The following is a 23,975-nucleotide window of genomic DNA, read 5'->3' as shown; positions in this document are numbered from 1 at the left end:
GGGACTGACATGGCTAGAATACCACTGCAATCAAAAATGTTTTGTTTTTTATTACCAAGTTTCAGTGGGATAGGCCTGCAGGGCACCAAAACCTATTGCAAGACCTCCTTATATGTGCTACTTGATAGTTCTGCTGAGTAGTACCCAGAAAATAGGCATATTATGACAAAGTCATTCAGTTTATTTAAGTATATTTCTGTGTGATGAAAGAACGATACTTTATATTTCACTAAATCCATCAGGGACATAAATATAGCCATTGTAAGCAGTTGGAAATTCTTATTTAATGAGTTGTTCACCAAAAACACAGTCTAGCAGTCTAGAGGTGGATGTTTGAAAACAGTTACCTGGAAAAGCAGTTGTTGTGATTCTTTGGGCTTGTAAATGTCACACAAAATAGTATGATTGCTCATGATTCTTTTTTTAAAGCCAGTGTTTTAAAACTTTTTACAAACTAGTTTTCGTTTTCCTTAAAGCAGTGTTAGAATTCTCAAACAGTATTAGAATTCTTGCAGCAAGGCTATTCCTGATGCTTCATTACAATCTGAAGGGAAGCCTCACAGTAAAGGAAGGAGATTATCATGTGGTACTGTTGCCACGTTACTGTGATATTCTTTTTCGCTGTACTTGAGTGCTTGTATATGGTGGGGGCAGAGGGTTACATTACAGCAGTAGGCTTTCCCTTTATGTATGTCCCCGAACACACTTGGAGAAAGTCATATGACATCATCCCAGTCAGCACTGATAACATTTATTCAAAGCAGTCAGAGAACAGAGATAATTTCAAACCTAAAATTTCACTTTTATTTTAGGAATCCTGTCTGGATGATGTGTGACATCATACAGACAATAGACAACAATAAAATCCTAAAGCAGTATGAATATCTATAGTCACTAGTGATTTCTTATTCTGATTTACATCACATACACAGTAAATAGTGGTTTTCCTATGATTTCTCACTGACAGAACAAATTGTTTTCTAATAATTTAATTGCATTGCAACCTTAAATGTCAATGAAAATTCTGATTAAATCTATAAAATGGGATTGTGAATGCATTCATGTAGCAATTCAAAAGCAATTGATTGAAATTTTAAATTGTGCTTTGTAGACACACATTATAGGTTAAGGTCACTGATGTGCTTATGGTTGTAACAGAGGTAAAATGTATAGATATTGATAATTTATCATCTGAAAACATTCCCAGTTCCCTTTATCTCGCTAGAGATCTGAAATGTGAATCAAAATCAGGGTTACTATGGAAGGAGTTAGCAATTCTGTTTTAAAAAAAATCTCAGTGTGAACATTTTCATTGAAAATCATCTGTCTCTGAAATGATGAGGATTTTAAAACATATGCGGAGACTGAGAAGAGGAGGCTGCTGCCTACTTTTGACTTATTTAAATATGCACAGGGCTTCCTCCATTTTAATCTTCTTTTTGAAAAACATGGCTGTATTGCTATAGCTGGCAAACCCCTCAAAAAACAACCGTCATTTCTTCCCTGCATAGCGCAGCTGAGCCAGACTAATCTGGAGTGGGGACCCCCTTCAGCCGGCTAAGCAGCCAGGACTATTCATAATTCATAAGTGCTTCAAGCCATCTAGCTGAATGCAGTTCTTGCTTCTTCGTGCAATCCCTGATTTTATTATTCTGTTCTGCCAGCAAATAAACCCACATACAGCTTGTCTGCAAAGATTGACTGCAAAGCTTGACTTTGTCTTGGAGTAGCAAATGCCATGTTTTTTCAAATCTTCTGGCTTTTATGAATATTAAGCTTTTTATTGACTGGAAAACTGGGACATCCTTGTTCTTGTGGAATTCCTCTACCTGACCTGTGAATTCTTCATAAGGGATTTGTTGATTCTGTTGTGGAGTTTTCCAAAATGCCTGAAGCAAACTATTTGTTATCTGTATCTTGGGGTTACATCAAGGTGGGTTAAGAATCTTGATATATTACAGATCTAGGATATAAAATACATAAAGCATATCCTATTTAAGTTATTTATATACACTGTGTAGTAAGAGGTAACATACTGTAAATGCAACATACGTACATGTAATGTTTTTTTTTTCCTTTTGATAATTCACTTCAGAGGACAGAATAATATTGCTCTAAAAATAGTTTAATTTGAAAATTAGGAATATCATTTTGTGCATATTAGGATGAAAAGATGTTTATAACCTGCAGTGTAATATACTATATCCAAGCATACATGTTTTCTTCTTTAAATTTACAATATATTTTTCCTCTGTCATGCATTCCTAATGTATACAATTGCCTTTATTTTGCAAATATATAGCAAAACAGAGCAAATTTATATGTAAAATTTAGGCAGGATGTGGAATTGAAAACCAGTAGAGGACTTCAATTTTTGAGAGAAATTGCGTAAAACATAGCCTTCTCCTTCATCAGAAAAACCTGATGTGCACATTCTGTTAGAAATTCATTATTGTCAGTTTAATATGACAGTAAGAAACTGCCAGTTCTGACGGTGCTGAATATTAGCTAAATTCAACCATATGGTGCTAACTATGTTCTAAATATCTACAGTTTATTTTTCAATATCTTGTTTATGGATTTGCATGTAATAAAGTTACAGTTAAATTAATGTAGAATGGCATTCAGAAAAATGACGGCTTTTTATTTATTTATTTTATTTCAACAGTTCAAAAGAATGCTAAACCGGGAGCTGACACACCTCTCAGAGATGAGCCGATCCGGGAACCAAGTGTCTGAATACATTTCAAACACTTTCCTCGGTAAGACATTTCACACCAAGCTTTCATATCCCACAGGAATAGGATTTCATGGAAAATAAATTAGCCACTAGCCTATACTTGTGTCCATTCTTTAAAATCGTTATCCTGTACAAAACATTGCTGAAATGTTTTCTTTTTGGGTAAGTGGCCTAGATTTCAAAGATATAATGGGGGAAAATAGAACAATTCTTGGATAAGTATTTCCTCAAAATAAATAATTTCCTCTAAATCTAACAAAATGCTTCTGTTTTCAAAATGATTTCACAAACCTACTGTTAGCGGCATTATGCATGGTTTTCTTTTGACCTTATGTAAAGGACAAGGTCACACACATATTGCTGAATACTTCCCTTCTTTGCACGTCTTTTGTCATATAATTGCATAATTGCCCTCTCAGACAGTAAACAGCCTTGTCTTAGTCATTTTCTATTCCACTGTTTATATATTTATGAATTTACCACTGCTAATTCTGATCCTGAAAACGTTTACACCCAAGAATAACTTTTCTCACATTTGTAGTTCTGTTGAAACTGTTGGGTTATGGACATGAATCAGGTGTTTAAAGGGTTGGGCCCTATGTGATTGCATTATATTTGTTATACGACATGTAATTTGCCGTAAATGCTTCACATTCAGTTTTAGAATTTCTAAGTATTCTTAAAGAGGACAAGTTCAGCAAAATACCGATGCAACACTTAAGTCCCACTTAAGCCCTTAACACTAAGTGGTGCATTAGACCTTATATGGAACCTCTGTATTGGAGTGAAGACACACACAAATATTCCTGGCCAGATATTGTAAAACAATTCCCTATGTCAGTTAAACGCTTACACTTGGATCAAGGTACGGCATTATTTTGGACATAGCACATCGTTATTAATAATCAGTATAATTGTTTGTAGCTCCCTTATGGAAATCTGTTGGCTCTGTTTTATCAAGCTGCCTCGTCAGGACACCCAGAATATTAAATAGTGCCAAAAGTAGAGCAGGACTAGGTAGCTGAAATCCAACAATGTGCTGCATTATAGTGGGCTCATTTTCATCAGTGGCATTTACAGATTCTTCCTGATGGATTTTTTGCAAGTGAGAATCTTACTGCTCATCATTCTTTGTCACTAGGAGAGAACACAAATATTCCCATGGAACACAACTCCAGAAGATGTCTTGCTACTTATTCTATAATGGTGATATTCATTCCGGTCCGCAAGGGAACGTAGGGGCCACCAAACAACTTAAGCCCTGCATCAGTGGTGTATGTGGAGCAGAGGGCCGTGTGTACTGGGGAGAATTATAGGTTGATTGTTCATTTTAAAAATAAATAAATAAAGCTTTTACATTTTTTAAATTAGCAAAAAAAGGGATCTAGGTGTGTCCTTAGATTTCTAGATGAACCGTACTTCTAGGATAGGGATTGCTTGTTAATGTCTGCCAAAAAAAGAAAACACTGCTTCTTTGCTTCCCTGAATTAAACAGGAGAACGGTTTTGTAATGTTCAGAATGCTCAAAGGAACAAATATGGCTATGAACAGCTCATGATATGAATAAGGTGCATGATATATCGTAGCCTTGATTAGCCAGAGGGCCAAATTCACTGTTGGCTCAAGCAGGTGCTGTAGAGTAAGTCCTCTGGGGAGTGTAGAGATGCCACATTCGCTCTGCCTTTCTTTAGGTGAAATTTGCCTCTAATGGCCCAGTCCTGAAGCCCTTATTTAGTCAATGGGCATTCTGCCAGAGTAAGGGCAGCAGGTTTTGGATCCATATCGATGACCAAACGGGGGGGCTGGGAGGGGTGTATTCCTACCCCTATTTTGGCCCTCTCTAGATGAATTTACAACAACCCAAAATGGTTTTTCACTATATGCCATCCTCTGCAGTGACAAACTGTATAGCTGCTCCCTTTCTTTCTCATCTCATCAGAGAATTATAGCCACGTGGAACTGCAACATCTGTTTCTGTGCCATTTGTGTACTACAGAAGTTCTAAATATAGACCTACAATATAGAATGTGATTTTTTTTTAAGTAATTTATTTTCAACTTCAGCATGAATCCAATTCCAAATGAGAGTGTTTCTTTTTTGTGAGTGGTAATTATAGGATTAGTGATAACAGTTAATGACAGGCTTTCATACAGTAAACATTAAGGGCCCAACCCTGCACCATTGGAATACTCACGTGAGAGAGTTGCAGGGCCAGACCCTGATTTTGTATTTGCTTTCTAGAAATGTGATTCTCATCTCAGATACTTGGACTTCTCCTGCAGCATATTTTACAGCTTTTGAGTAGTAGCTAATTTTACGAGCAATATATACTCATAGACTGCCTTTAAGAACACATGGAACAGACACTCTGGGGGAACAAATGGCTAAACCTTTGGTGGCTGACCACAGAGTCATAGAGGAGATGACAGTCACTTGCTCAGGTGATCACATGTTCTGGATGGTTTAAAGGGGACCACAAGTAGGACTGATGGAAAACAATAAAAACTCGGTGGGAGAGGGAATTATAACAGTGCTCAGAAACCGTAATATGTGGTGTTGAAGGTAGAGAATATCTGTCTGCACCTTTTTTATATTTTAAAATCAATGAACTAGTTACAATACTGGCCTGTTAAGTGGCAGGTACTCCAGTGTAAGTACTCTAAATCAAGGTAAAAAATATACATACTTAAACTCAAGTAGAATATTTTCATAAGTAGTAATATTTTGTGGTGGCCACTTAGCAACATGAGTATACTATACGTAGCTAGATCACTAACCTTAAAACGTTTTACTGTTAAGAACAGGTTTTTATTTTTATTGTTTCTTGATCTCCATCATTATTCTGTATCAGCAAATTCGACCTGTCAGAAGGATTTTTCTCAAAATTCACAAAATTCATGAGTTTAGTTATTTTATCAAGTAACAAGGTTTTGTTTAGGATCTTCATTTTGCCCTGCCTTAGCACTCAACCATTGCTAAGGAGATTGTATATAGGAAAGTCCTTCTGTTGGTCCAGTGCCTACTCGCAAGGGAAACACCCACTGATGCCAAATCAGCAGTCATTGTGAATAATGTCTTTCTTCTTAATTGCAATGTTGCAGACACAGTAATAGTTCTGATTACACAGATCTTTAATTAAGCAAAGGAAAGCACAGCTAATGCCTTAGCTCCTTTAGAGATGATCAGATCTGCAAAAGTGCAACGGGATTATAATCTATTTCACCAGTGCAGGAAAACTGCGCCCTACAAAAGCCATGTGCCATTCTTTCTCCATTTTAATCCAATAAATAAATTATTTGTGTTACCTTAAATGAAAGGCGATAACTAATGATGTAAATAGATTTATTTATTAAAACAAATCAAAGCAGGCCAAATTCTCTCCCCAGTTACGTGTGCTCAACTCCCATTGAAGTCAATAATAGTTCTACACATATCTGAGGACATAAATTAGTTCAGTGCACTGTATGACACTTTGTTCATTTTTAATGATTGGAATTAATCTAAAGGGTGAACATTGTATTATACAAACACTATTAGGCTATTGCCCAAATTAAGCAAAGTTGGTGTCAGCAGGCATAAAGGATAACTGCATGGTGTACTGTGCCCCAGCAAAGCCCAAAGGGAAGATTCATCACAATGGAGGGCAGACAGTGATTATCTTGCTGTCCTGAACTAGGTTTAGCTCAGGAGGGGCCGTCTTTAAAATACACTAGGCCTCTGGGGTGAATCTGTGTGTGGAACTACTAAATCAGCCTAGATTTTTACTACCCTGGGCACATCCTTCTTTCACATTCAGTGGCAGCTCCACTCACAAGAGGAGAGAGTCAGCTGTTCCTGACAGCCTGCTAGTCTCATCAGGGGCCAAATTCTCTTCTGGTGTAACTACCCTGACACTAGTAAAGTTACAACAACAGTGAATTTGACCCCCTCTTCCTAGGATCACTAACATCCTTTACAGCAGCATAAGATCTTAGATCAGCATTTGTGCTACGAGTGGATTTAGACCTGAGTGTATCAGCCTTTCATGATTAATGATTACTATGTTAAAGACACTGGTAATGAGCAATAACGTCTTAATTTACAATAATCATTGCTTGCTTGAATGTAGTATTTCAAATTCAATGTGATTTTTAATGGTTTATTAAAATACTCTTTTAAATAGGAGTGATTGTAAAGTAGGTTACAAGGTTCTAAAATTATCGTGTGCATAAAATTAAAACTTAATGGAGCACCTCCAAATGGTTGATTTTAAAGTGAAAGTTTGCTGTGTCCTGATTCTGTGTAGTTGAATCATTTCACCTTTTTTCTTTCACAGACAAACAAAATGATGTGGAGATTCCCTCTCCCACACAGAAAGACAGAGAGAAGAAGAAAAAACAGCAGCTCATGACACAGATCAGTGGAGTGAAAAAATTAATGCATAGTTCAAGCTTAAACAACACCAGCATTTCACGGTTTGGGGTGAAAACAGAAAAGGAAGACCATCTGGCCAAGGTGTGCATGATTCCTATACATAAACGTCCTTGCAGTTATATCATTCTGGATCTTCGCTGAAGCTGGAAAGAGAGAGAAGATGGTGGTGTTTACTAGCTTTAGCATTAAAATGGGAGCCAGGTCTTATGGGTTCTTGTCTCATCTGTTTGAACTAGTAGAGCGAGTCACTTATCCTAGCCTGACAGCCTCTTTTGTAAAATGGGAATAAATATTACCTACCTGACAAGAGTATTGTGAGTCTTAATTAATGTTTTCAATGGGAGTTGAATCAGGCCCCAAAAGCATATTTTTAGCTGTGTATAGGCCTTTGAAATTTAATCAGAATAGTTTAAAAGATCAGAAAGAGGAAGGTGTGACTAAGTAGTTCTGAACCGTAAAGTCTTAAGTATCGGGGGTAGCCGTGTTAGTCTGTATCCACAAAAACAACGAGGAGTCCGGTGGCACCTTAAAGACTAAGATCTGAAGAAGTGGGTTTTTTACCCACGAAAGCTTATGCCCAAATAAATCTGTTAGTCTTTAAGGTGCCACCAGACTCCTCGTTGTTTTTGTAAAGTCTTAGGCATTGGTGAACACAGCTCAGCCATGTCTACCATTGGCCACTTTGCCTTTGTCTTCTTGCTGGAGTTTCCTGCGGCTACAGGAGACATAGCTCTGAAAATAATTCTCTAATGACTCAATGCAGTGTGTTCTCCACTGAACAGTGGTTTGACATAGAATCTTCAGTGTTACTCTACATTTCATGTACTTTGATAATTACCGGTTAATATTAATTATCATCTTATTAAACTTTCAGAAAATACTGAAGGGTTGATTAAACTGATAGATATGATAGTGGTACATGCTCCCATGTGCATTTTTAAAGTATTTTAACTATTCTCTTTTATTGTTTTTGTTTTTCTATAGGAGTTGGAGGATCTAAATAAATGGGGTCTTAACATATTTAATGTTGCAAGATATTCACACAGCAGGCCCCTCACCTGTATTATGTATGCCATATTTCAGGTTAGAGATTCTACATGCATTTGTTATTCTTTTACAACACTTGTATGGTTTCTGATTGTTTTCTGGTTTGTTAACTCCTAAAATATGTGTATGAGGAGACCTTTGGTTGCATGATTAAGATGTATTCTTTTCACATTTATTAAACAGGAGCGAGATCTACTAAAAACATTCAAAATCTCATCTGACACCTTTGTAACTTACATGATGACTTTGGAAGACCACTACCATTCCGATGTAGCCTACCATAACAGCCTACATGCTGCTGATGTTGCCCAGTCGACACACGTTCTTCTTTCTACGCCTGCATTAGATGTAAGTTGTTCTGCTTTTAACAAAGTGATCTGTATTGGGGCATTGAAGTAATTTGGCTGGATAATTCTAAAGCAGTAAAGCAGGATATCTGAATGGATATTTCAATGTATAGATCCTCTGTGTGAATTAATTGAAGCTATATGCAGTATTGGTGGCCCTGAAACCTAACTGCTGGAAGGCAACAGAGGGCATGAATGACTGAAGTGTGTAATCTTGAGCTAACCAGTGGGCTAGTGGTTGTGCATTCCAGCGCCATACAAGGTTCAGAGCGTCTATTCCATGTCTTGTCCTTACTTCTGGTTTGTAGATGAGATTCTGTCCACTCTCAACTCCGCAAAATCTATTATTGGAGTTTTGTTCACAGACTCAGGATTTCACTTTAAGATCGTTAAAATGCATAGCAGAACACTTAAACTGATGCATTCTGCTTCAGCATCAATCCATATTGCAAAAGTAGTATACCATACTGCTTTTTCTGAGGGCTTAGTTTACTTAGGGCAAAGATACTTTAAATAATTTTCAGTAACAAGTGCACATACTGTTTGAAGGGCTTTCTTCTGACTAGAAACATTTGGCTCATGGAAGGCTAAATCTTAAAAACAAGGACAATTAGTTTTGACAATTTGCCGTGCAAACCACTCAGAGCTTATAGTTCAAAGGCTGTGGTCACATGCTCATATTGTTCATTTTTTCCTAGGCTGTCTTCACAGATTTGGAAATCCTTGCAGCAATTTTTGCAGCTGCAATTCATGATGTGGATCACCCTGGTGTCTCCAACCAATTTCTTATTAATACAAGTAAGTCTTGTTTTAAATACAGTAGTACCTCACTAATCTGCAAATATAATACACCCTTTCCCTTGGTCAGCAAAGATTTAGTAGCAGAGTAAGGTCTCAAATTACTTCTTTAAGACTGTGTTACTGTCGTGCAATATTCTGCAGTAGACTACTAGCACACCATGAAACTGGGCAATAATTAAACTGTTGTCAAAATAAAAAAACAAGTGAACTTTGTGATGTGGTCTCTTTGTGACATAAATTGTGTTTATTTTCCTAGTACTAATTCACAGTGAGTCTTCCAGTCATTAGTGTGAACTTGGACAGTTCTTTTATAACTAATATGAGACAAATAAATAATACATAATATTTTATTTTATATTTTTATTGTTGTTGTGGATGATGATAAAGCCAAAGATTAGTGTTTGTGGTTCATAGTCGACTTTGTAACATGCTAAATACATGTGTTAGTTCCAAGACAACTGTATGGCTCCATTTTGGAAAGTTTCTTTGCATGTTTCGTGCTTTCTATTGTTAGTTACAAAAAAAAATCAGTTTTTTTTCTCTCATCTCAAGCTAGTTACCAATTAAACTGAATAATAATGAGTTTATTTGAGTATTTGTAGATGAGTGTTAATATTAGAATACCACACGCTATTTGGCTCTGATGACACAAAAAGAAAACCAGTAGAACACAGCATGCCTAGTTTCTAATAATTTATTTAAATGATTCTAAAGACTTAATGCACAACAGAAGGATTTCCTGTTTGAAATCCTGCATTATGCTTACTAATTTCTTTCACACTTCTTTGCTAGATTCTGAACTAGCTCTGATGTACAATGATGAATCTGTCTTGGAAAACCACCATCTTGCTGTGGGTTTCAAACTGCTGCAAGAAGAACACTGTGATATCTTCCAGAACCTTTCGAAGAAACAGCGTCAGACTCTCAGGAAAATGGTGATAGATATGGTAAGAATTCTACCCTTACTGTACTCTGGCTATCCCTACTGCTGTTCTTAAAGAGAAAACTCGTCTTTTTGCACTGCTGCATTTACTTCAGAAGGGTTTCTTCTTTTATAAAGGTGTTGGCAACAGATATGTCCAAACATATGAGCCTTTTGGCAGATCTAAAGACTATGGTGGAAACTAAGAAAGTGACAAGTTCAGGAGTTCTCCTTTTGGATAACTATACAGATCGTATACAGGTATGTGATTGCAATTTTCCTTTAGATTTTTGCCATTTTGCACAGTTTATTCTTTGTTGAAGAAACCATGCTGCATAGTTTTACTCTGGGTATAGTCTTGGCATTTGTTGCAAAGTTCAGTGCTAACTTTTTTAGGAATCATTCAAAGCTTGTAGGACCCATATTGCTACTGTTCAATACCATGGAGAGCAGCAAAGAGGTACAGGAAGGCCCTAGGATGGATTTAGGCCCTGCAATATTCTCTCATTCTCTCTTTCGCTGAAGTTGTTCCGTTGTGTATCCGAGAGATCTGCCCCAGAATATCCCAATGCATAGAAAAACCCACAGCACTGAGTCTCAGGTCATGTCTGCACTACGAAATTAGGTCGAATTTGTAGAAGTCGGTTTTGTAGAAAGCGTTTTTATACAGTCGATTGTGTGTGTCCCCACACAAACGGCTCTAAGTGCATGTAGTCGGCGGAGTGTGTCCACAGGACTGAAGCAACCGTCGACTTCCGGAGCATTGCACTGTGGGTGGCTATCCCACAGTTCCCACAGTCTCTGCCGCCCATTTGAATTCTGGGTAGAAATCCCAGTGCCTGGTGGGGCTAAAACATCGTCGCGGGTGGTTCTGGGTACATATCATCAGGTCCCCCCTTCCCTCCCTCCTTCCATGAAAGCAAGGGCAGACAATTGTTTTGCGCCTTTTTTCTTGAGTTACCTGTGCAGACGCCATACCACGGCAAGCATGGAGCCCGCTCAGCTAACCATCACCGTATGTCTCCTGGGTGCTGGCAGACGTGGTACTGCATTGCTACACAGCAGCAGTTTATTGCCTTTTGGCAGCAGACAGTGCACTATGACTGGTAGCCATCGTCGACGTAGTCCTGGGTGCTCTTTTAACCAACCTCGATGAGGTCAGAGGTGCCTGGGCAAACATAGGAGTGACTCAGCCAGGTCATTTCCCTTTTAAGTTTCGTCTCATGGTGATTGAGTCCTACCGGCAGTGCACTGTCTTTTAATCAGCAGCCAGCAGAAGATGATGGCCAGCAGTCATACTGCACCGTCTTCTGCCGAGCCCCCAGGAGATGATGACGGCTAGCGGTCATACTGCACAGTCTTCTGCCGAGCACCCAGGAGATGACGATGGCTAGCGGTCGTACTGCACAGTCTGCTGCCAGCAAGATGTATAAAGATAGATGAAGTGGCTCAAAACCAGAAATAGACCAGATTTGTTTTGTATTCATTTTCTCCTCCCTCCCTCTGTGAAATCAACGTCTGCTAAACCCCCAGTTTTGAGTTCTATCCTTGAGGTTTTGAGTTCTATCCTTGAGGGGGCCATTCTGTTTCTCGCAAAGCCACCCTCTTGGTTGATTTTAATTCCGTGTAAGCCAACCCTGTAAGCCATGTCGTCAGTCACCCCTCCCTCCGTCAGGGCAACAGCAGACAGTCGTTCCGCGCCTTTTTTCTGTGCAGACGCCATACCACGGCAAGCATGGAGCCCGCTCAGATCACTTTGCCAATTAGGAGCACATTAAACACCACACGCATTATCCAGCAGTATATGCAGCACCAGAACCTGGCAAAGCGAAACCGGGCGAGTAGGCGATGTCAGCGGGGTGATGAGAGTGATGAGTACATGGACACAGACTTCTCTCAAAGCATGGGCCCTGGCAATGTGGGCATCCTGGTGCTAATGGGGCAGGCTCATGTAGTGGAACGCTGATTCTGGGCTCGGGAAACAAGCACAGATTGGTGGGACCGCATAGTGTTGCAGGTCTGGGACGATTCCCAGTGGCTGCGAAACTTTCACATGCGTAAGGGCACTCTCATGGAACTTTGTGACTTGCTTTCCCCTGCCCTGAGGTGCAAGAATACCAAGATGAGAGCAGCCCTCACAGTTGAGAAGCGAGTGGCAATAGCCCTGTGGAAGCTTGCAACGCCAGACAGCTACCAGTCAGTCGGGAATCAATTTGGAGTGGACAAATCTATTGTGGGGGCTGCTGTGATGCAAGTAGCCAATGCAATCAAAGATCTGCTGATATCAAGGGTAGTGACCCTGGGAAATGTGCAGGTCATAATGGATGGCTTTGCTGCAATGGGATTCCCTAACTGTGGTGGGGCCATAGATGGAACCCATATCCCTATCTTGGCACTGGAGCACCAACCCGGTGAGTACATAAACCACAAGGGGTACTTTTCAATAGTCCTGCAAGCACTGGTGGATCACAAGGGACATTTCACCAACATCAACATGGGATGGCCGGGAAAGGTACATGACGCTCGCATCTTCAGGAACTCTGATCTGTTTCAAAAGCTGCAGGAAGGGACTTTATTCCCAGACCAGATGGGATGTTGGGGGTGTTGAAATGCCTATAGTTATCCTTGGGGACCCAGCCTACCCCTTAATGCCATGGCTCATGAAGCCATACACAGGCAGCCTGGACAGTAGTCAGGAGCTGTTCAACTACAGGCTGAGCAAGTGCAGAATGGTGGTAGAATGTGCATTTGTCATTTAAAAGCGTGCTGGGGCAGTTTACTGACTCAGTTAGACCTCAGCGAAATCAGTATTCCCACTGTTATTACTGCTTGCTGTGCACTCCACAATATCTGTGAGAGTAAGGGGGAGACATTTATGGCGGGGTGGGAGGTTGAGGCAAATCGCCTGGCTGCTGGTTACGCGCAGCCAGACACCAGGGCAGTTAGAAGAGCACAGGAGGGCGTGGTACGCATCAGAGAAGCTTTGAAAACCAGTTTCATGACTGGCCAGGCTACGGTGTGAAAGTTCTGTTTGTTTCTCCTTGATGAAACCCCCCGCCCCTTGGTTCACTCTACTTCCCTGTAAGCTAACCACCCTGCCCTCCTCCCTTCAATCACCGCTTGCAGAGGCAATAAAGTCATTGTTGCTTCACATTCATGCATTCTTTATTAATTCATCACAAAAATAGGGGGATAACTACCAAGGTAGCCCTGGAGGGGTAGTGGAGGAGAGAAGCATCAGGAGGGGTGGTGGAGGAGGGAAGGAGAAGGCCACACAGCACTTTAAAAGTTTAAAACTTTAAAACTTCTGCCAGCCTTCTGTTGCTTGGGCAATCCTCTGGGGTGGAGTGGCTGGGTGGCCAGAGGCCCCCCCACCGCGTTCTTGGGTGTCTGGGTGAGGAGGCTATGGAACTTGGGGAGGAGGGCGGTTGATTACACAGGGGCTGTAGTGGCAGTCTGTGCTCCTGCTGCCTTTCCTGCAGCTCAACTATACGCTGGAGCATATTAGTTTGATCCTCCAGCAGCCTCAGCATTGAATCCTGCCTCCTCTCATCATGCTGCCGCCACCTTTCAGCTTCAGCCCTCTCTTCAGCCCGCCACTTACTCTCTTCAGCCCGCAAGCTCTCCTCCCGGTCATTTTGTGCTTTTCTGCACTCTGACATTGTCTGCCTCCACGCATTCGTCTGTGCTCTGTCAGTGTGGGAGGACAGCATGAGCTCAGAGAACATTTCATCGCAAGTGCGGTTTTTTTCACCTTCTAATCTTTGCTAGCCTCTGGAAAGGAGAAGATCCTGTGATCCTTGAAACACATGCAGCTGGTGGAGGAAAAAAAGGGACAGTGGTATTTAAAAAGACACATTTTATAGAACAATGGGTACACTCTTTCACGGTAAACCTTGCTGTTAACATTACATACATAGCACATGTGCTTTCGTTCCAAGGTCGCATTTTGCCTCCCCCCAGCGCGTGGCTAGCCCTTCTCCCCTCCCCCCTCCCCGTGGCTAACAGCGGGGAACATTTCTGTTCAGCCACAGGCAAACAGCCCAGCAGGAACGGGCACCTCTGAATGTCCCCTTAAGAAAAGCACCCTATTTCAGCAAGGTGACCGTGAATGATATCACTCTCCTGAGGATAAAACAGAGAGATAAAGAACGGATGTTGTTTGAACGCCAGCAAATATACACTGCAATGCTTTGTTCTACAATGATTCCCGAGTATGTGCTACTGGCCTGGAGTGGTAAAGTGTCTTACCATGGTGGATGGAATAAGGCGGCCCTACCCAGAAACCTTTTTCAAAGGCTTTGGGAGTATATCCAGGAGAGCCGCGAATGCCAGGGCAAATTAATCATTAAACATGCTTGCTTTTAAACCATGTATAGTATTTTAAAAGGCACACTCACCAGAGGTCCCTTCTCCGCCTGGCGGGTCCGGGAGGCAGCCTTGGGTGGGTTCGGGGGGTACTGGCTCCAGGTCCAGGGTGAGAAACAGTTCCTGGCTGTCGGGAAACCGGTTTCTCCACTTGCTTGCTGTGAGCTGTCTACAACCTCATCATCATCATCATCTTATTCGTCCCCAAAACCTGCTTCCGTGTTGCCTCCATCTCCATTGAAGGAGTCAAACAACATGGCTGGGGTAGTGGTGGCTGAACCCCCTAAAATGGCATGCAGCTCATAGAAGCGGCATGTTTGGGGCTCTGACCCGGAGCGGCCGTTCGCCTCTCTGGTTTTCTGGTAGGCTTGCCTCAGTTCCTTCAGTTTCACGCGGCACTGCTTCGGGTCCCTGTTATGGCCTCTGTCCTTCATGCCCTGGGAGATCTTGACAAATGTTTTGGCATTTCGAAAACTGGAAGGTAGTTCTGATAGCACGGATTCCTCTCCCCATACAGCGATCAGATCCCGTACCTCCCGTTCGGTCCATGCTGGAGCTCTTTCGCGATTCTGAGACTCCATCATGGTCACCTCTGCTGATGAGCTCTGCAAGGTCACCTCTGCTGATGGTCACCTGCAGCTTGCCACGCTGGCCAAACAGGAAATTGAAATTCAGAAGTTCGCGGGCCTTTCCCTGTCTACCTGGCCAGTGCATCTGAGTTGAGAGTGCTGTCCAGAGCGGTCACAATGGAGCACTCTGGGATAGCTCCCGGAGGCCAATACTGTCTAATTGTGTCCACAGTACCCCAAATTCGACCCAGCAAGGCCTATTTCAGCGCTAACCCCCTTGTCGGGGGTGGAGTAAGGAAATCGATTTTAAGAGCCCTTTAAGTCGAAAAAAAGGGCTTCGTCGTGTGGATGGGTGCAGGGTTAAATCGATTTAACGCTGCTAAATTGACGTCAACTTCTAGTGTAGACCAGGGCTCAGAGTATTGAGAAAGGGGCTTACTCTCTCAGAGGCAGGGAAAGCACCCCATTCCTCCCTCGACTTTGGTGGCAGACATTTAACAACAGGCTTACAAAAAAACCTCCCACCTTATCACTGGTTTAACATAAAGATCACAATTCATTTTTTTAAAAGCTGTTAATCTGGAGAGAGAAGTTGCTGTAAAATATAGAACACTCCATTTCTCTGTAAATCCATTTGTCCACAGTTAATCAAAACCATTTTGTTTGTGTATAAGGGATGTTATTCAGTTAATAGAGCTGGGCTATTTAGCTATAAAAGCCTCAATTTAGAGAAGAAATTATGAATGGTGGGAAGCACCTGCATTCAAGAACAGACCTATGTGATGGCATACTGCAACTGCACCCTATATATCCATCGAGTTAGCTGATTTGGCACACAATGCCCCTTGTGCTTCCACAAAAACCCTGACAACTAATCTCTAGTGTAATTTGGAAGAAATTTTTGAGAAGTTATTTTTTCATAGGATGTTGCATAATCAAAGATTTTTGTGATTAAAATGTTCTCGATTAAACAAACAGGTATGGTCCAAAATTTTCTTTTATTACACTTGATTTTATGAGTTTTCTCATTAATATAATTTCAGGTTCTCCGAAATATGGTACATTGTGCAGATTTGAGTAATCCCACAAAATCCCTGGAATTATATCGGCAGTGGACAGACAGAATCATGGAGGAATTTTTCCAGCAGGGAGACAAAGAACGAGAGAGAGGAATGGAAATTAGTCCAATGTGTGACAAACACACAGCCTCAGTGGAGAAATCACAGGTAATTTACATCGGGGTACATTTTATTTGTTTCAGTTTGTAGTTTTAAAATTGAATGGGCCAAATTCATCCCTGATGTAACTTTGGTTTCATCAGTGGAGTTATACCAGGGATGAGTTTGGTCCAAATGTTTTTTCCATTGATTTTGATATGTTTATTAATGACGTGGCATCCTCTTGCTGCATTTAATATGCTCAAGGGTCATCTGCCTTTTCACTTATAATGACAGGTTTTTTTCAGTGGAATAGGTAAATAACCAAAGATTCAGAAGTTTGATTCTGATAAACCCCAAATACCTGAATGTCTTTGAAGCTTTTATGGATTTACGTGACCATTCTAGGTGTTCTCTTCCCCGCTTCGCTTTGCCTCATGTTCAAATGCAGACTCAACCTTCTCTTTTTGTGTTTCTACTTCCAGAAGCAATTGGGAATCTATATGATCCCCCTGGCTGGGAAGGTGTGATTCAGATTCCCCCGCCTACTATTCTTCTGTCATCCTTCACAACATCCTTCTCCTTGGTCCTCAATGAGTCCCTCCAAAATTGGTCAATATCCTGCCAAGTCACCAAAGTTTTGGCAGTCTCTGTTTAGTGGCTAGTCTCTTTACTTTTTGCACAGTCTACGGACTTCCTTAGTCAGGATCCACTCCAGAATGCTTTGGGAAAGATCCGTAGACAACAGCCAACCTAGTGCGGACTGTCAGACCTGTGGAAACCCACAGGTTTTCAGGCTATAATCTTAAGGGCCCTTTGGAAGGCATGGAAGGAGGAGTTTGGGGAGGCAGGGCAGTATTTATCTAAATCAATACAAATATTTTAAAAGGAGTTGGCTCCTTTGAAGACTGGAATATTTCTTACTTCGTGAGAACTAATTGGCACATCCCTTGTTCTCATTCATAGATTTTAAGGTTAGAAGGCACCATTAGATCATGCAGTGTGTTCTGTATAACACAAGCCATAGAATTTAACCCAGTCATCCCAATGTTGAACCCAATAACTTGTGTTTGACTAAAGCACATTCTGCTCTTTAGATAGTGGTGCCTCAGTTGCTTATTTAATTGGCTTGAACAAGACATTGTCAAGGATTTGTGGGCCCAAATAATTAATAAAGTTGATCATTATTATTTCTAAATGTCCTCCTGTGCTAAACCATGTAGTTTCAACATTATTCACATTGCCATTGAAAAAAAATCTTGGCTCATTTGTTAGCCCAACAACAATCTACGACCCCAGTTTGGCAGGGAAATGTCCACGTGCCCCATGAGTCAGTGTTGAAGCGTTTTTCTGCTCCATCTTCTCACTTCAGAGAGATTTTAAAACATGGATTGTGGTGGTTCAGGGAGATTGGGAATTGAACAGAATGGAGACCATTTGAACAAGAAAAAAAATGCATCAACAGAGAGAGAGGCATTTATATTTTGAAGTTAAAAGGGCCTAAAATAGAAAGAATGGCAAATACAAATATATTTAAAATTCTCAAATATACTAAATAGGGTCCTTTTAAATCTAGTAAATATTCTTTTCAGAAACAGGCAAAACAAAGTGTGATCATTTGCTTGGTTGTTTGAGATGCTTGTTTAGACAAACAATTAACTGTTTGCTTCGTTTAAAAGTTGCAACATCTGTGACCATTAGTCCTTTTGTGAATATTGGGAGCTTTTATGACGTAAGTGAACGCCACTATCCAGTCACTACAGCACTGGAGTTTTTTCACTTTAAAAGTGCCTCCAAACGTTTGCAGCAGGAAGTTTTCATCACCTTTTTGTTTAAGCTGCCGCAACAGTCTGTTACAATTGAATTATAATGGATCTATTGACATCCTGTTGTGTCTGAAGGAGGCATATGCGATTTCCAAAGCAAACATCTGCATGTTGAGTCTGGCCCCTTAGAGAGCCATTTTCCTGCTGCATAGAAATACTGTCCAGCAGTGCGCGGAGTCAAGTGACACATTCTGCCAAGATGGAAGAATTTCAATCCTCTTTATGGCCATTCAGTTTTCTCCATCCTGTACGTCCTGTTTGTCAGACAGTTAAAAAGTGAGCCAATGCAGAGCCTGTTTGCCAATAGTCTGAAGGACTCACAGACCCAACCTGGACCATCATTATTTCCATCAATGACACATCCATCTGTACCACAGGAGGCCTGCATACATATTATACCAACACTGGGATCAAGGGATTATTTTTTGTCGTGGGTCCTTCATTTTGTTTTGCACACTCTTAACAAAGAAAAAAGAAAGTTGTAGTAGACTGCATCCAAACAGAAAAACGGCAGCTACCTCTGCAGCAGAAAGGAGAGACATCTCTCTATTTAAAGGTGCAGAGCAGAGAAAACAAGTCATCACAAACACAAGCTACATGCAGTAATAAGATATCATTAAAGGTCAAACTTAAGTCCATAAAAGCAATAACGTTCAGAATTCGGACTGAAAGTCAATCTAAGAACGCTGGCTTTTTCACAGCTGCCAGCCACATGAATGCTCAAGGGGAATTGCACTGCAATTGCCATAAAAAAAATCAATATTGTCATTTCAGGTACCTCTGTATGGTAACAGTTGAGAGGTGACATTTAAATAGCAACTACATCTTCTTTCTCCCAAAGATTAACTCAGATTGAGTTTTGCCTTAGTATTGCACCAGAACGCGGGGGGCCGGGGGTTTGGAGTCAGCCAAAGATAACAGCAAGCCTATTGATAATCACATGTTCATTATGGGATGGCATAACGGTAGCCTTATCTCTGAATGTCCACGTGACTGTTGTTTTTAATTAAACCTCCACTCAAGGCCTGATGTTAAAAAAGGCCTTAAGCCAACTTTCATTTTTGTAGGTACAGTTTTGCACAGGCATGATGGGTGCATATGGTGCCATTTAGACACTGGGTTTGGAGGCCCAGTCTGATGCAGTTATTTGCAGGCAAAACAAAAGGCTGCTTCTCAGAATCAGGTCCTTAGTGGTGCTGAATATTTTCTGAAAAAATGCATCAGTCATTTGTAATGTGTATGTAATATTTTGTTTCTCAGGTTGGATTCATTGATTACATCGTCCATCCACTTTGGGAGACCTGGGCAGACCTAGTGCAGCCTGACGCACAAGACATCCTGGATACTTTAGAAGACAATAGGAACTGGTACCAGAGTATGATACCTCAGAGTCCCTCCCCTCCCCTTGATGAACGGAATAGAGACTGTCAGGGTCTAATGGAGAAGTTCCAGTTTGAACTGACTCTTGAAGAGGAGGATTCAGATGGACCTGAAAAGGAGAGCGAGAGTATCCACTATTTCAGCAATACAAAGACACTATGTGTGATTGACCCAGACAAGAGGGAATCACAAGAAGAGGCTAATATAGAAATTGTGACAGAAGATATGTCACCTGTTGATACATAATGTACTGTATGTAGGTGAACTTTAAACACTTAATGAGCATGCAAGCTGTCTTGTAGGACTAGCCTGCGATCTAGGTCTTAGGCCTGTGTCTAACATTGGCTAAAAGATCTTCCCAGCTACTTGAGATTGGAGTCAAGGTTAAAGATCGTGTATGGAATGATTGCTCAGGAAATTAACAGATGATTTACATTCTAGTTTAAGCCTTGTCATCTTAAAACATTGTGTTGTTCCAGAGTCAGCTTGAATTGTTACTGAACTGGTTGAAAGTGAACGACATAGAACTGAGAGATTTTATACTGTTAAGGTTTTGGGATTTATACCAGTTAGACTGATAGAAACTACTGAATAGTAACTCTACATATAAAACCTGTCCACCTAACCACCTGTCTGCGGACCTGTGTGCCTTTTTTGTAAACTTTCACGTCTTTTCAAGAGCCTATTAAATACACAAAGTTTAGTATAAAACTCTCCACAACGTGTTTCAAAATTGGTGGATACTTTTTTGATTCTTCCTGTTAAAAGAAAGTCTTCCTTCTCTCATAGGCAATATCTGTCACTTTATTGCGGTTAATCATTTTTACAGGCTAAACAGAAGGGGTACCCCCAATTTTGCATTTCTGCACCTTTAATAGTCTCATTAAATCTCCAGCTGATCTTTCAAAGTCATTTCATGCCATTGCACATCTTTCCTGTTTGCTTGCTGTGCACAACCGTATTTTTTCCTCAGTGGGGTTTACTTTTGTTGTGCACAGGATAAAGGATAGCTCTGTTTTTCTAGCACAATGCAGTACATATACAATTAAGTGTAATAAGGCAGTGTGTGATGTGCGTTCTCCCTTTGGCAGTTTCTTTGCTCAGTGGAAGTTGCACGTTCGGATCTTTGTGTTTCTCTCACCTGTAGTTCATGTTTCCTAGGTTTAGTTCCATCATCCTTCTCCTGCACTGCCTTGAGCTCTAACACGTCCATTACTGTTTATAACAGTGTATTTATTACTGACTGTATATAATGTAATGTTTTGTAAGTTATTAATTTATATAAATTAACATTGCCTGTCAACGGTGGTGTTAATTGTGTAGAAAACTCTGGATAAGAGTTGCCTTTTTTTCTTGTAACCTTTTGTATTGCATAAAATAGAAGAACCTGAACATAGCGTAAGAGACATACGGAACCCATAGAGGGCATTCAGGTGGCATTGACTCACAGGAGTTTCATTTTCATGATGAGTTAAGAAGAGTTGTATCTTATGACTGGGAATGGGGGCAATAGCATGAGCTGTTTAAACTACTGAAATGCTGAAAAAGAAACCCCCTGTGAATGCTGCCAACTATTAAATGTCATGTTCCAGTATATGAACAACCCAATGTGAATTTCTATGACAAAATGTGAACTGATGTAATAATTGTGCTGTGAAGCTTCTTCTGAGAAAGCTTGTTAGGCATCATTAATGGTGTCAATCTCAGTTTGTAAAATATATTTCAAGCTTTCGGTCCAACTTGTGACTAAATAGTTGATGAGATTAGCACAGTTGTGCATGATCAATGGGTTTGTATGTCTGTTGAACACTGCATTGTTCCAGGTGGTTATTTTATTGTTTTCAGAAGTTTCACACAATGTATGTTATAGTATTATATATTGTGTTCAGATGCATTCTTAAGAGATTTTTATATGAAGTGAATAAATGAAAGCATGACCTAGGCTGGGGCTCTTCTGGCTGTTTATTTTTATCAACAACTTTGTATGTGAGATCACTAAGCAGCATCAAAATGTAACAGCCTACCCTGGGAGTAGGCGAACACATGATCACTGACCAGCTCCCATGGTAAAATAAAAACGAGGCCTCCACGCTTAACAGCTTTCTACAGCCAGAAAACAAAGCAACACTTGCATAGCCAGAATCTGTAAGCACAAGGAGGCCAGTCTTCCACGTATTCAGAGCCTCAGGACAAGAGTCCAGCACTCAGAGACCTGCTTCTTCCTTATTCACCTTTAACCTTCCTGATGGTGAAAATCATCAGTGCTGTGATCAGTCCTTCTAGGCTCTTCCATGGCTTGGTTCTGTTGCAATTCCTGCAGTGTGGGCAGACACTTGTTAAGAGAGGCTTCTAACCTTTTCTCTGTCTTAGTAACAATGACAGGGTGCCTGCGCACACCATCCAGGGCCACAAACCAAAGCCAATTCTGTTCAGGTTTCAGAATCTGGTTCATGAGTCTTAGAGTAACAGTTTTCCGATGCCCAAGCATTCTAAAATCACAGGTCAGGGGCCCAAAAGCTTATGCGATTGGCTTAAAAATCATGAGATTTACCAAAAATAATGTGGGGGTCCTTTTGTGTCTTCTGGATTTTAAGCCATTAAGGTTCATGCTGGTCACATTTTTCTCTGCAATCATGACAGCTAGAAATTTACTGTGACAGGGTCAGGGCAGATGGCTACAGGAGAGTGATCCTATTGGATCTGCTAAAGGATCCCCCCCCCCCCGCCCAGCCTAAGAGGGGAATCCACAGGACCTGGACACCAAATAAGTACGGGGGACAACTAATGAAATAACAGGGACAGGAGTGTGGTCAAAGGGTCAAATGAAGGGAACCAAATGGGGACACCAAGCAGAGAACCCCGGACAGCGCCCACTGCTCCTCAAAGGCGTCAAGGGAGTCAGTGGACGCCGCCCAGAGGAACTCTGCCCGGATACGTGAATGGATGGAGGATCGGAAATAGGCCTCACAGTCACAGGAGACTCCATTGGCCAACCTCCTCACCCTGATTTTATAGATGGCCATTTTAGCGAGGGCCAGGAGGAGGTTGACCAGGAGGTCCCGCGACTACAGGAAAGTGATAGAAGGCAGATATATTAGCCCCAGGTTAAGTGGGTCCCTTTTCCCTGGGTAAGGTAACAGGGAAGGTTCCAGAACAATCAGGAACTTTCTGGAAACAAGGCAGACCGGCTGATTAGAACACCTGCAGCCAATCAAGAAGCTGCCAGAATCAATTAAGACAGGCAGGCTAATCAGGGCACCTGGGTTTAAAAAGGAGCTCACTTCAGTTTGTGGTGTGTGCGCGAGGAGCTGGGAGCAAGAGGAGCAAGAAGCTGAGAGTGAGAAGGCATACTACTGGAAGACTGAGAAGTACAAGCATTACCAGACATCAGGAGGAAGGTCCTGTGGTGAGAATAAAGAAGGTGTTGGGAGGAGGCCATGGGGAAGTAGCCCAGGGAGTTGTAGCTGTCACGCAGCTGTTACAGGAGCCACTGTAGACAGCTGCAATCCACAGGGCCCTGGGCTGGAACCCAGAGTAGAGGGCGGGTCCGGGTTTCCCCCATCCCTCCATCCCCCCCAACTCCCTACTTGATACCAGAGGAGTTGACCTGGACTGTGGGTTCTACCAGAGGGGAAGGTCTCTGGCCTGTTCCCCGATCCACTAGGTGGATCAGCAGAAACTGAAGAATTGTTCTTCTTCCTTTTCCCCATGCTGGCCAGCGATGAGGCTAACTGAGTGAACGGCAGATCTGAGCCACGAAAGTGGCCAAACTGAGGGCTGCTGTGAACCTCTGAGGCAAGCAAATCCACCAATAAGCGCAGGACCCACCTAGGCAGAGGAGGAACTTTGTCACAATTACTTTTTTTTCTTTTTAAATAAAAGCTGAGAATCTCTCATAACCAATTGATTACGGGTGCCAAGGTTTTAAGAACACCCCCAAATATTGCAAGACTTTCTATAAAATTATAAGAGTTGACAATAGTGTATTGATCAACCAAATTAGACATACAACCCAGTTCTTCCAGACAGCGATGATAAGGCACATCTCGTTCTAGTTCTTTAACTGGGCACTAGATGGCATGACTAGGGACATTACAAGCTAAATACCAATTTACAATGAATACCAATATTCTCCCTGAATTTTCTTCCAGACTCCTCCCCCTACTACCTGTCATGTATTGAACTGTAAAGCTTTTTGCTTTTTTGGATAGTCACTCACTGCAGACACATCACGTGCAGATATTGGAAAGTGAGTAGGAGCTACTGTAACTGTGAGTACAAAGTACTGCACTGAACAGTGAACTCTTTCCAACTGAAATGGCTTCAGACAGGCCTCATTAGGACTTAAGGTCATGTGACTATGTGGAAGGACTTCGTGAGTTCTTTGAGTACAAAATAGCATCTG

At 41.3% G+C, this 23,975-nt stretch overlaps 1 protein-coding gene across 5 annotated transcripts in view; it reads left to right on the top strand.

Moving 5' to 3' along the window:
• Positions 1–21,506, top strand: part of PDE4B (phosphodiesterase 4B) — a 376,497-nt gene extending 354,991 nt beyond the window's left edge. For 4 of the 5 annotated variants that reach the window (XM_074961577.1, XM_074961578.1, XM_074961576.1 and 1 more), the window contains 9 exons: positions 2,669–2,762; positions 7,056–7,234; positions 8,138–8,236; positions 8,384–8,548; positions 9,246–9,345; positions 10,141–10,295; positions 10,409–10,531; positions 16,251–16,433; positions 19,451–21,506. In XM_074961577.1, the coding sequence (XP_074817678.1) occupies positions 2,669–2,762; positions 7,056–7,234; positions 8,138–8,236; positions 8,384–8,548; positions 9,246–9,345; positions 10,141–10,295; positions 10,409–10,531; positions 16,251–16,433; positions 19,451–19,816 (1,464 nt within the window). In that variant the 3' untranslated portion in view covers positions 19,817–21,506. Of the gene's footprint in view, positions 1–1,669; positions 1,934–2,668; positions 2,763–7,055; positions 7,235–8,137; positions 8,237–8,383; positions 8,549–9,245; positions 9,346–10,140; positions 10,296–10,408; positions 10,532–16,250; positions 16,434–19,450 lie in introns of those variants that run through there. The other variant, XM_074961580.1, reaches the window with a different exon arrangement.
• Positions 21,507–23,975: the final 2,469 nt, after the last annotated feature.

The sequence above is a fragment of the Natator depressus genome, chromosome 8 (genome assembly GCF_965152275.1).
Source record: "Natator depressus isolate rNatDep1 chromosome 8, rNatDep2.hap1, whole genome shotgun sequence".
NCBI lineage: Eukaryota > Metazoa > Chordata > Testudines > Cheloniidae > Natator > Natator depressus.
This window is presented reverse-complemented; position numbering and strand designations above follow the sequence as displayed.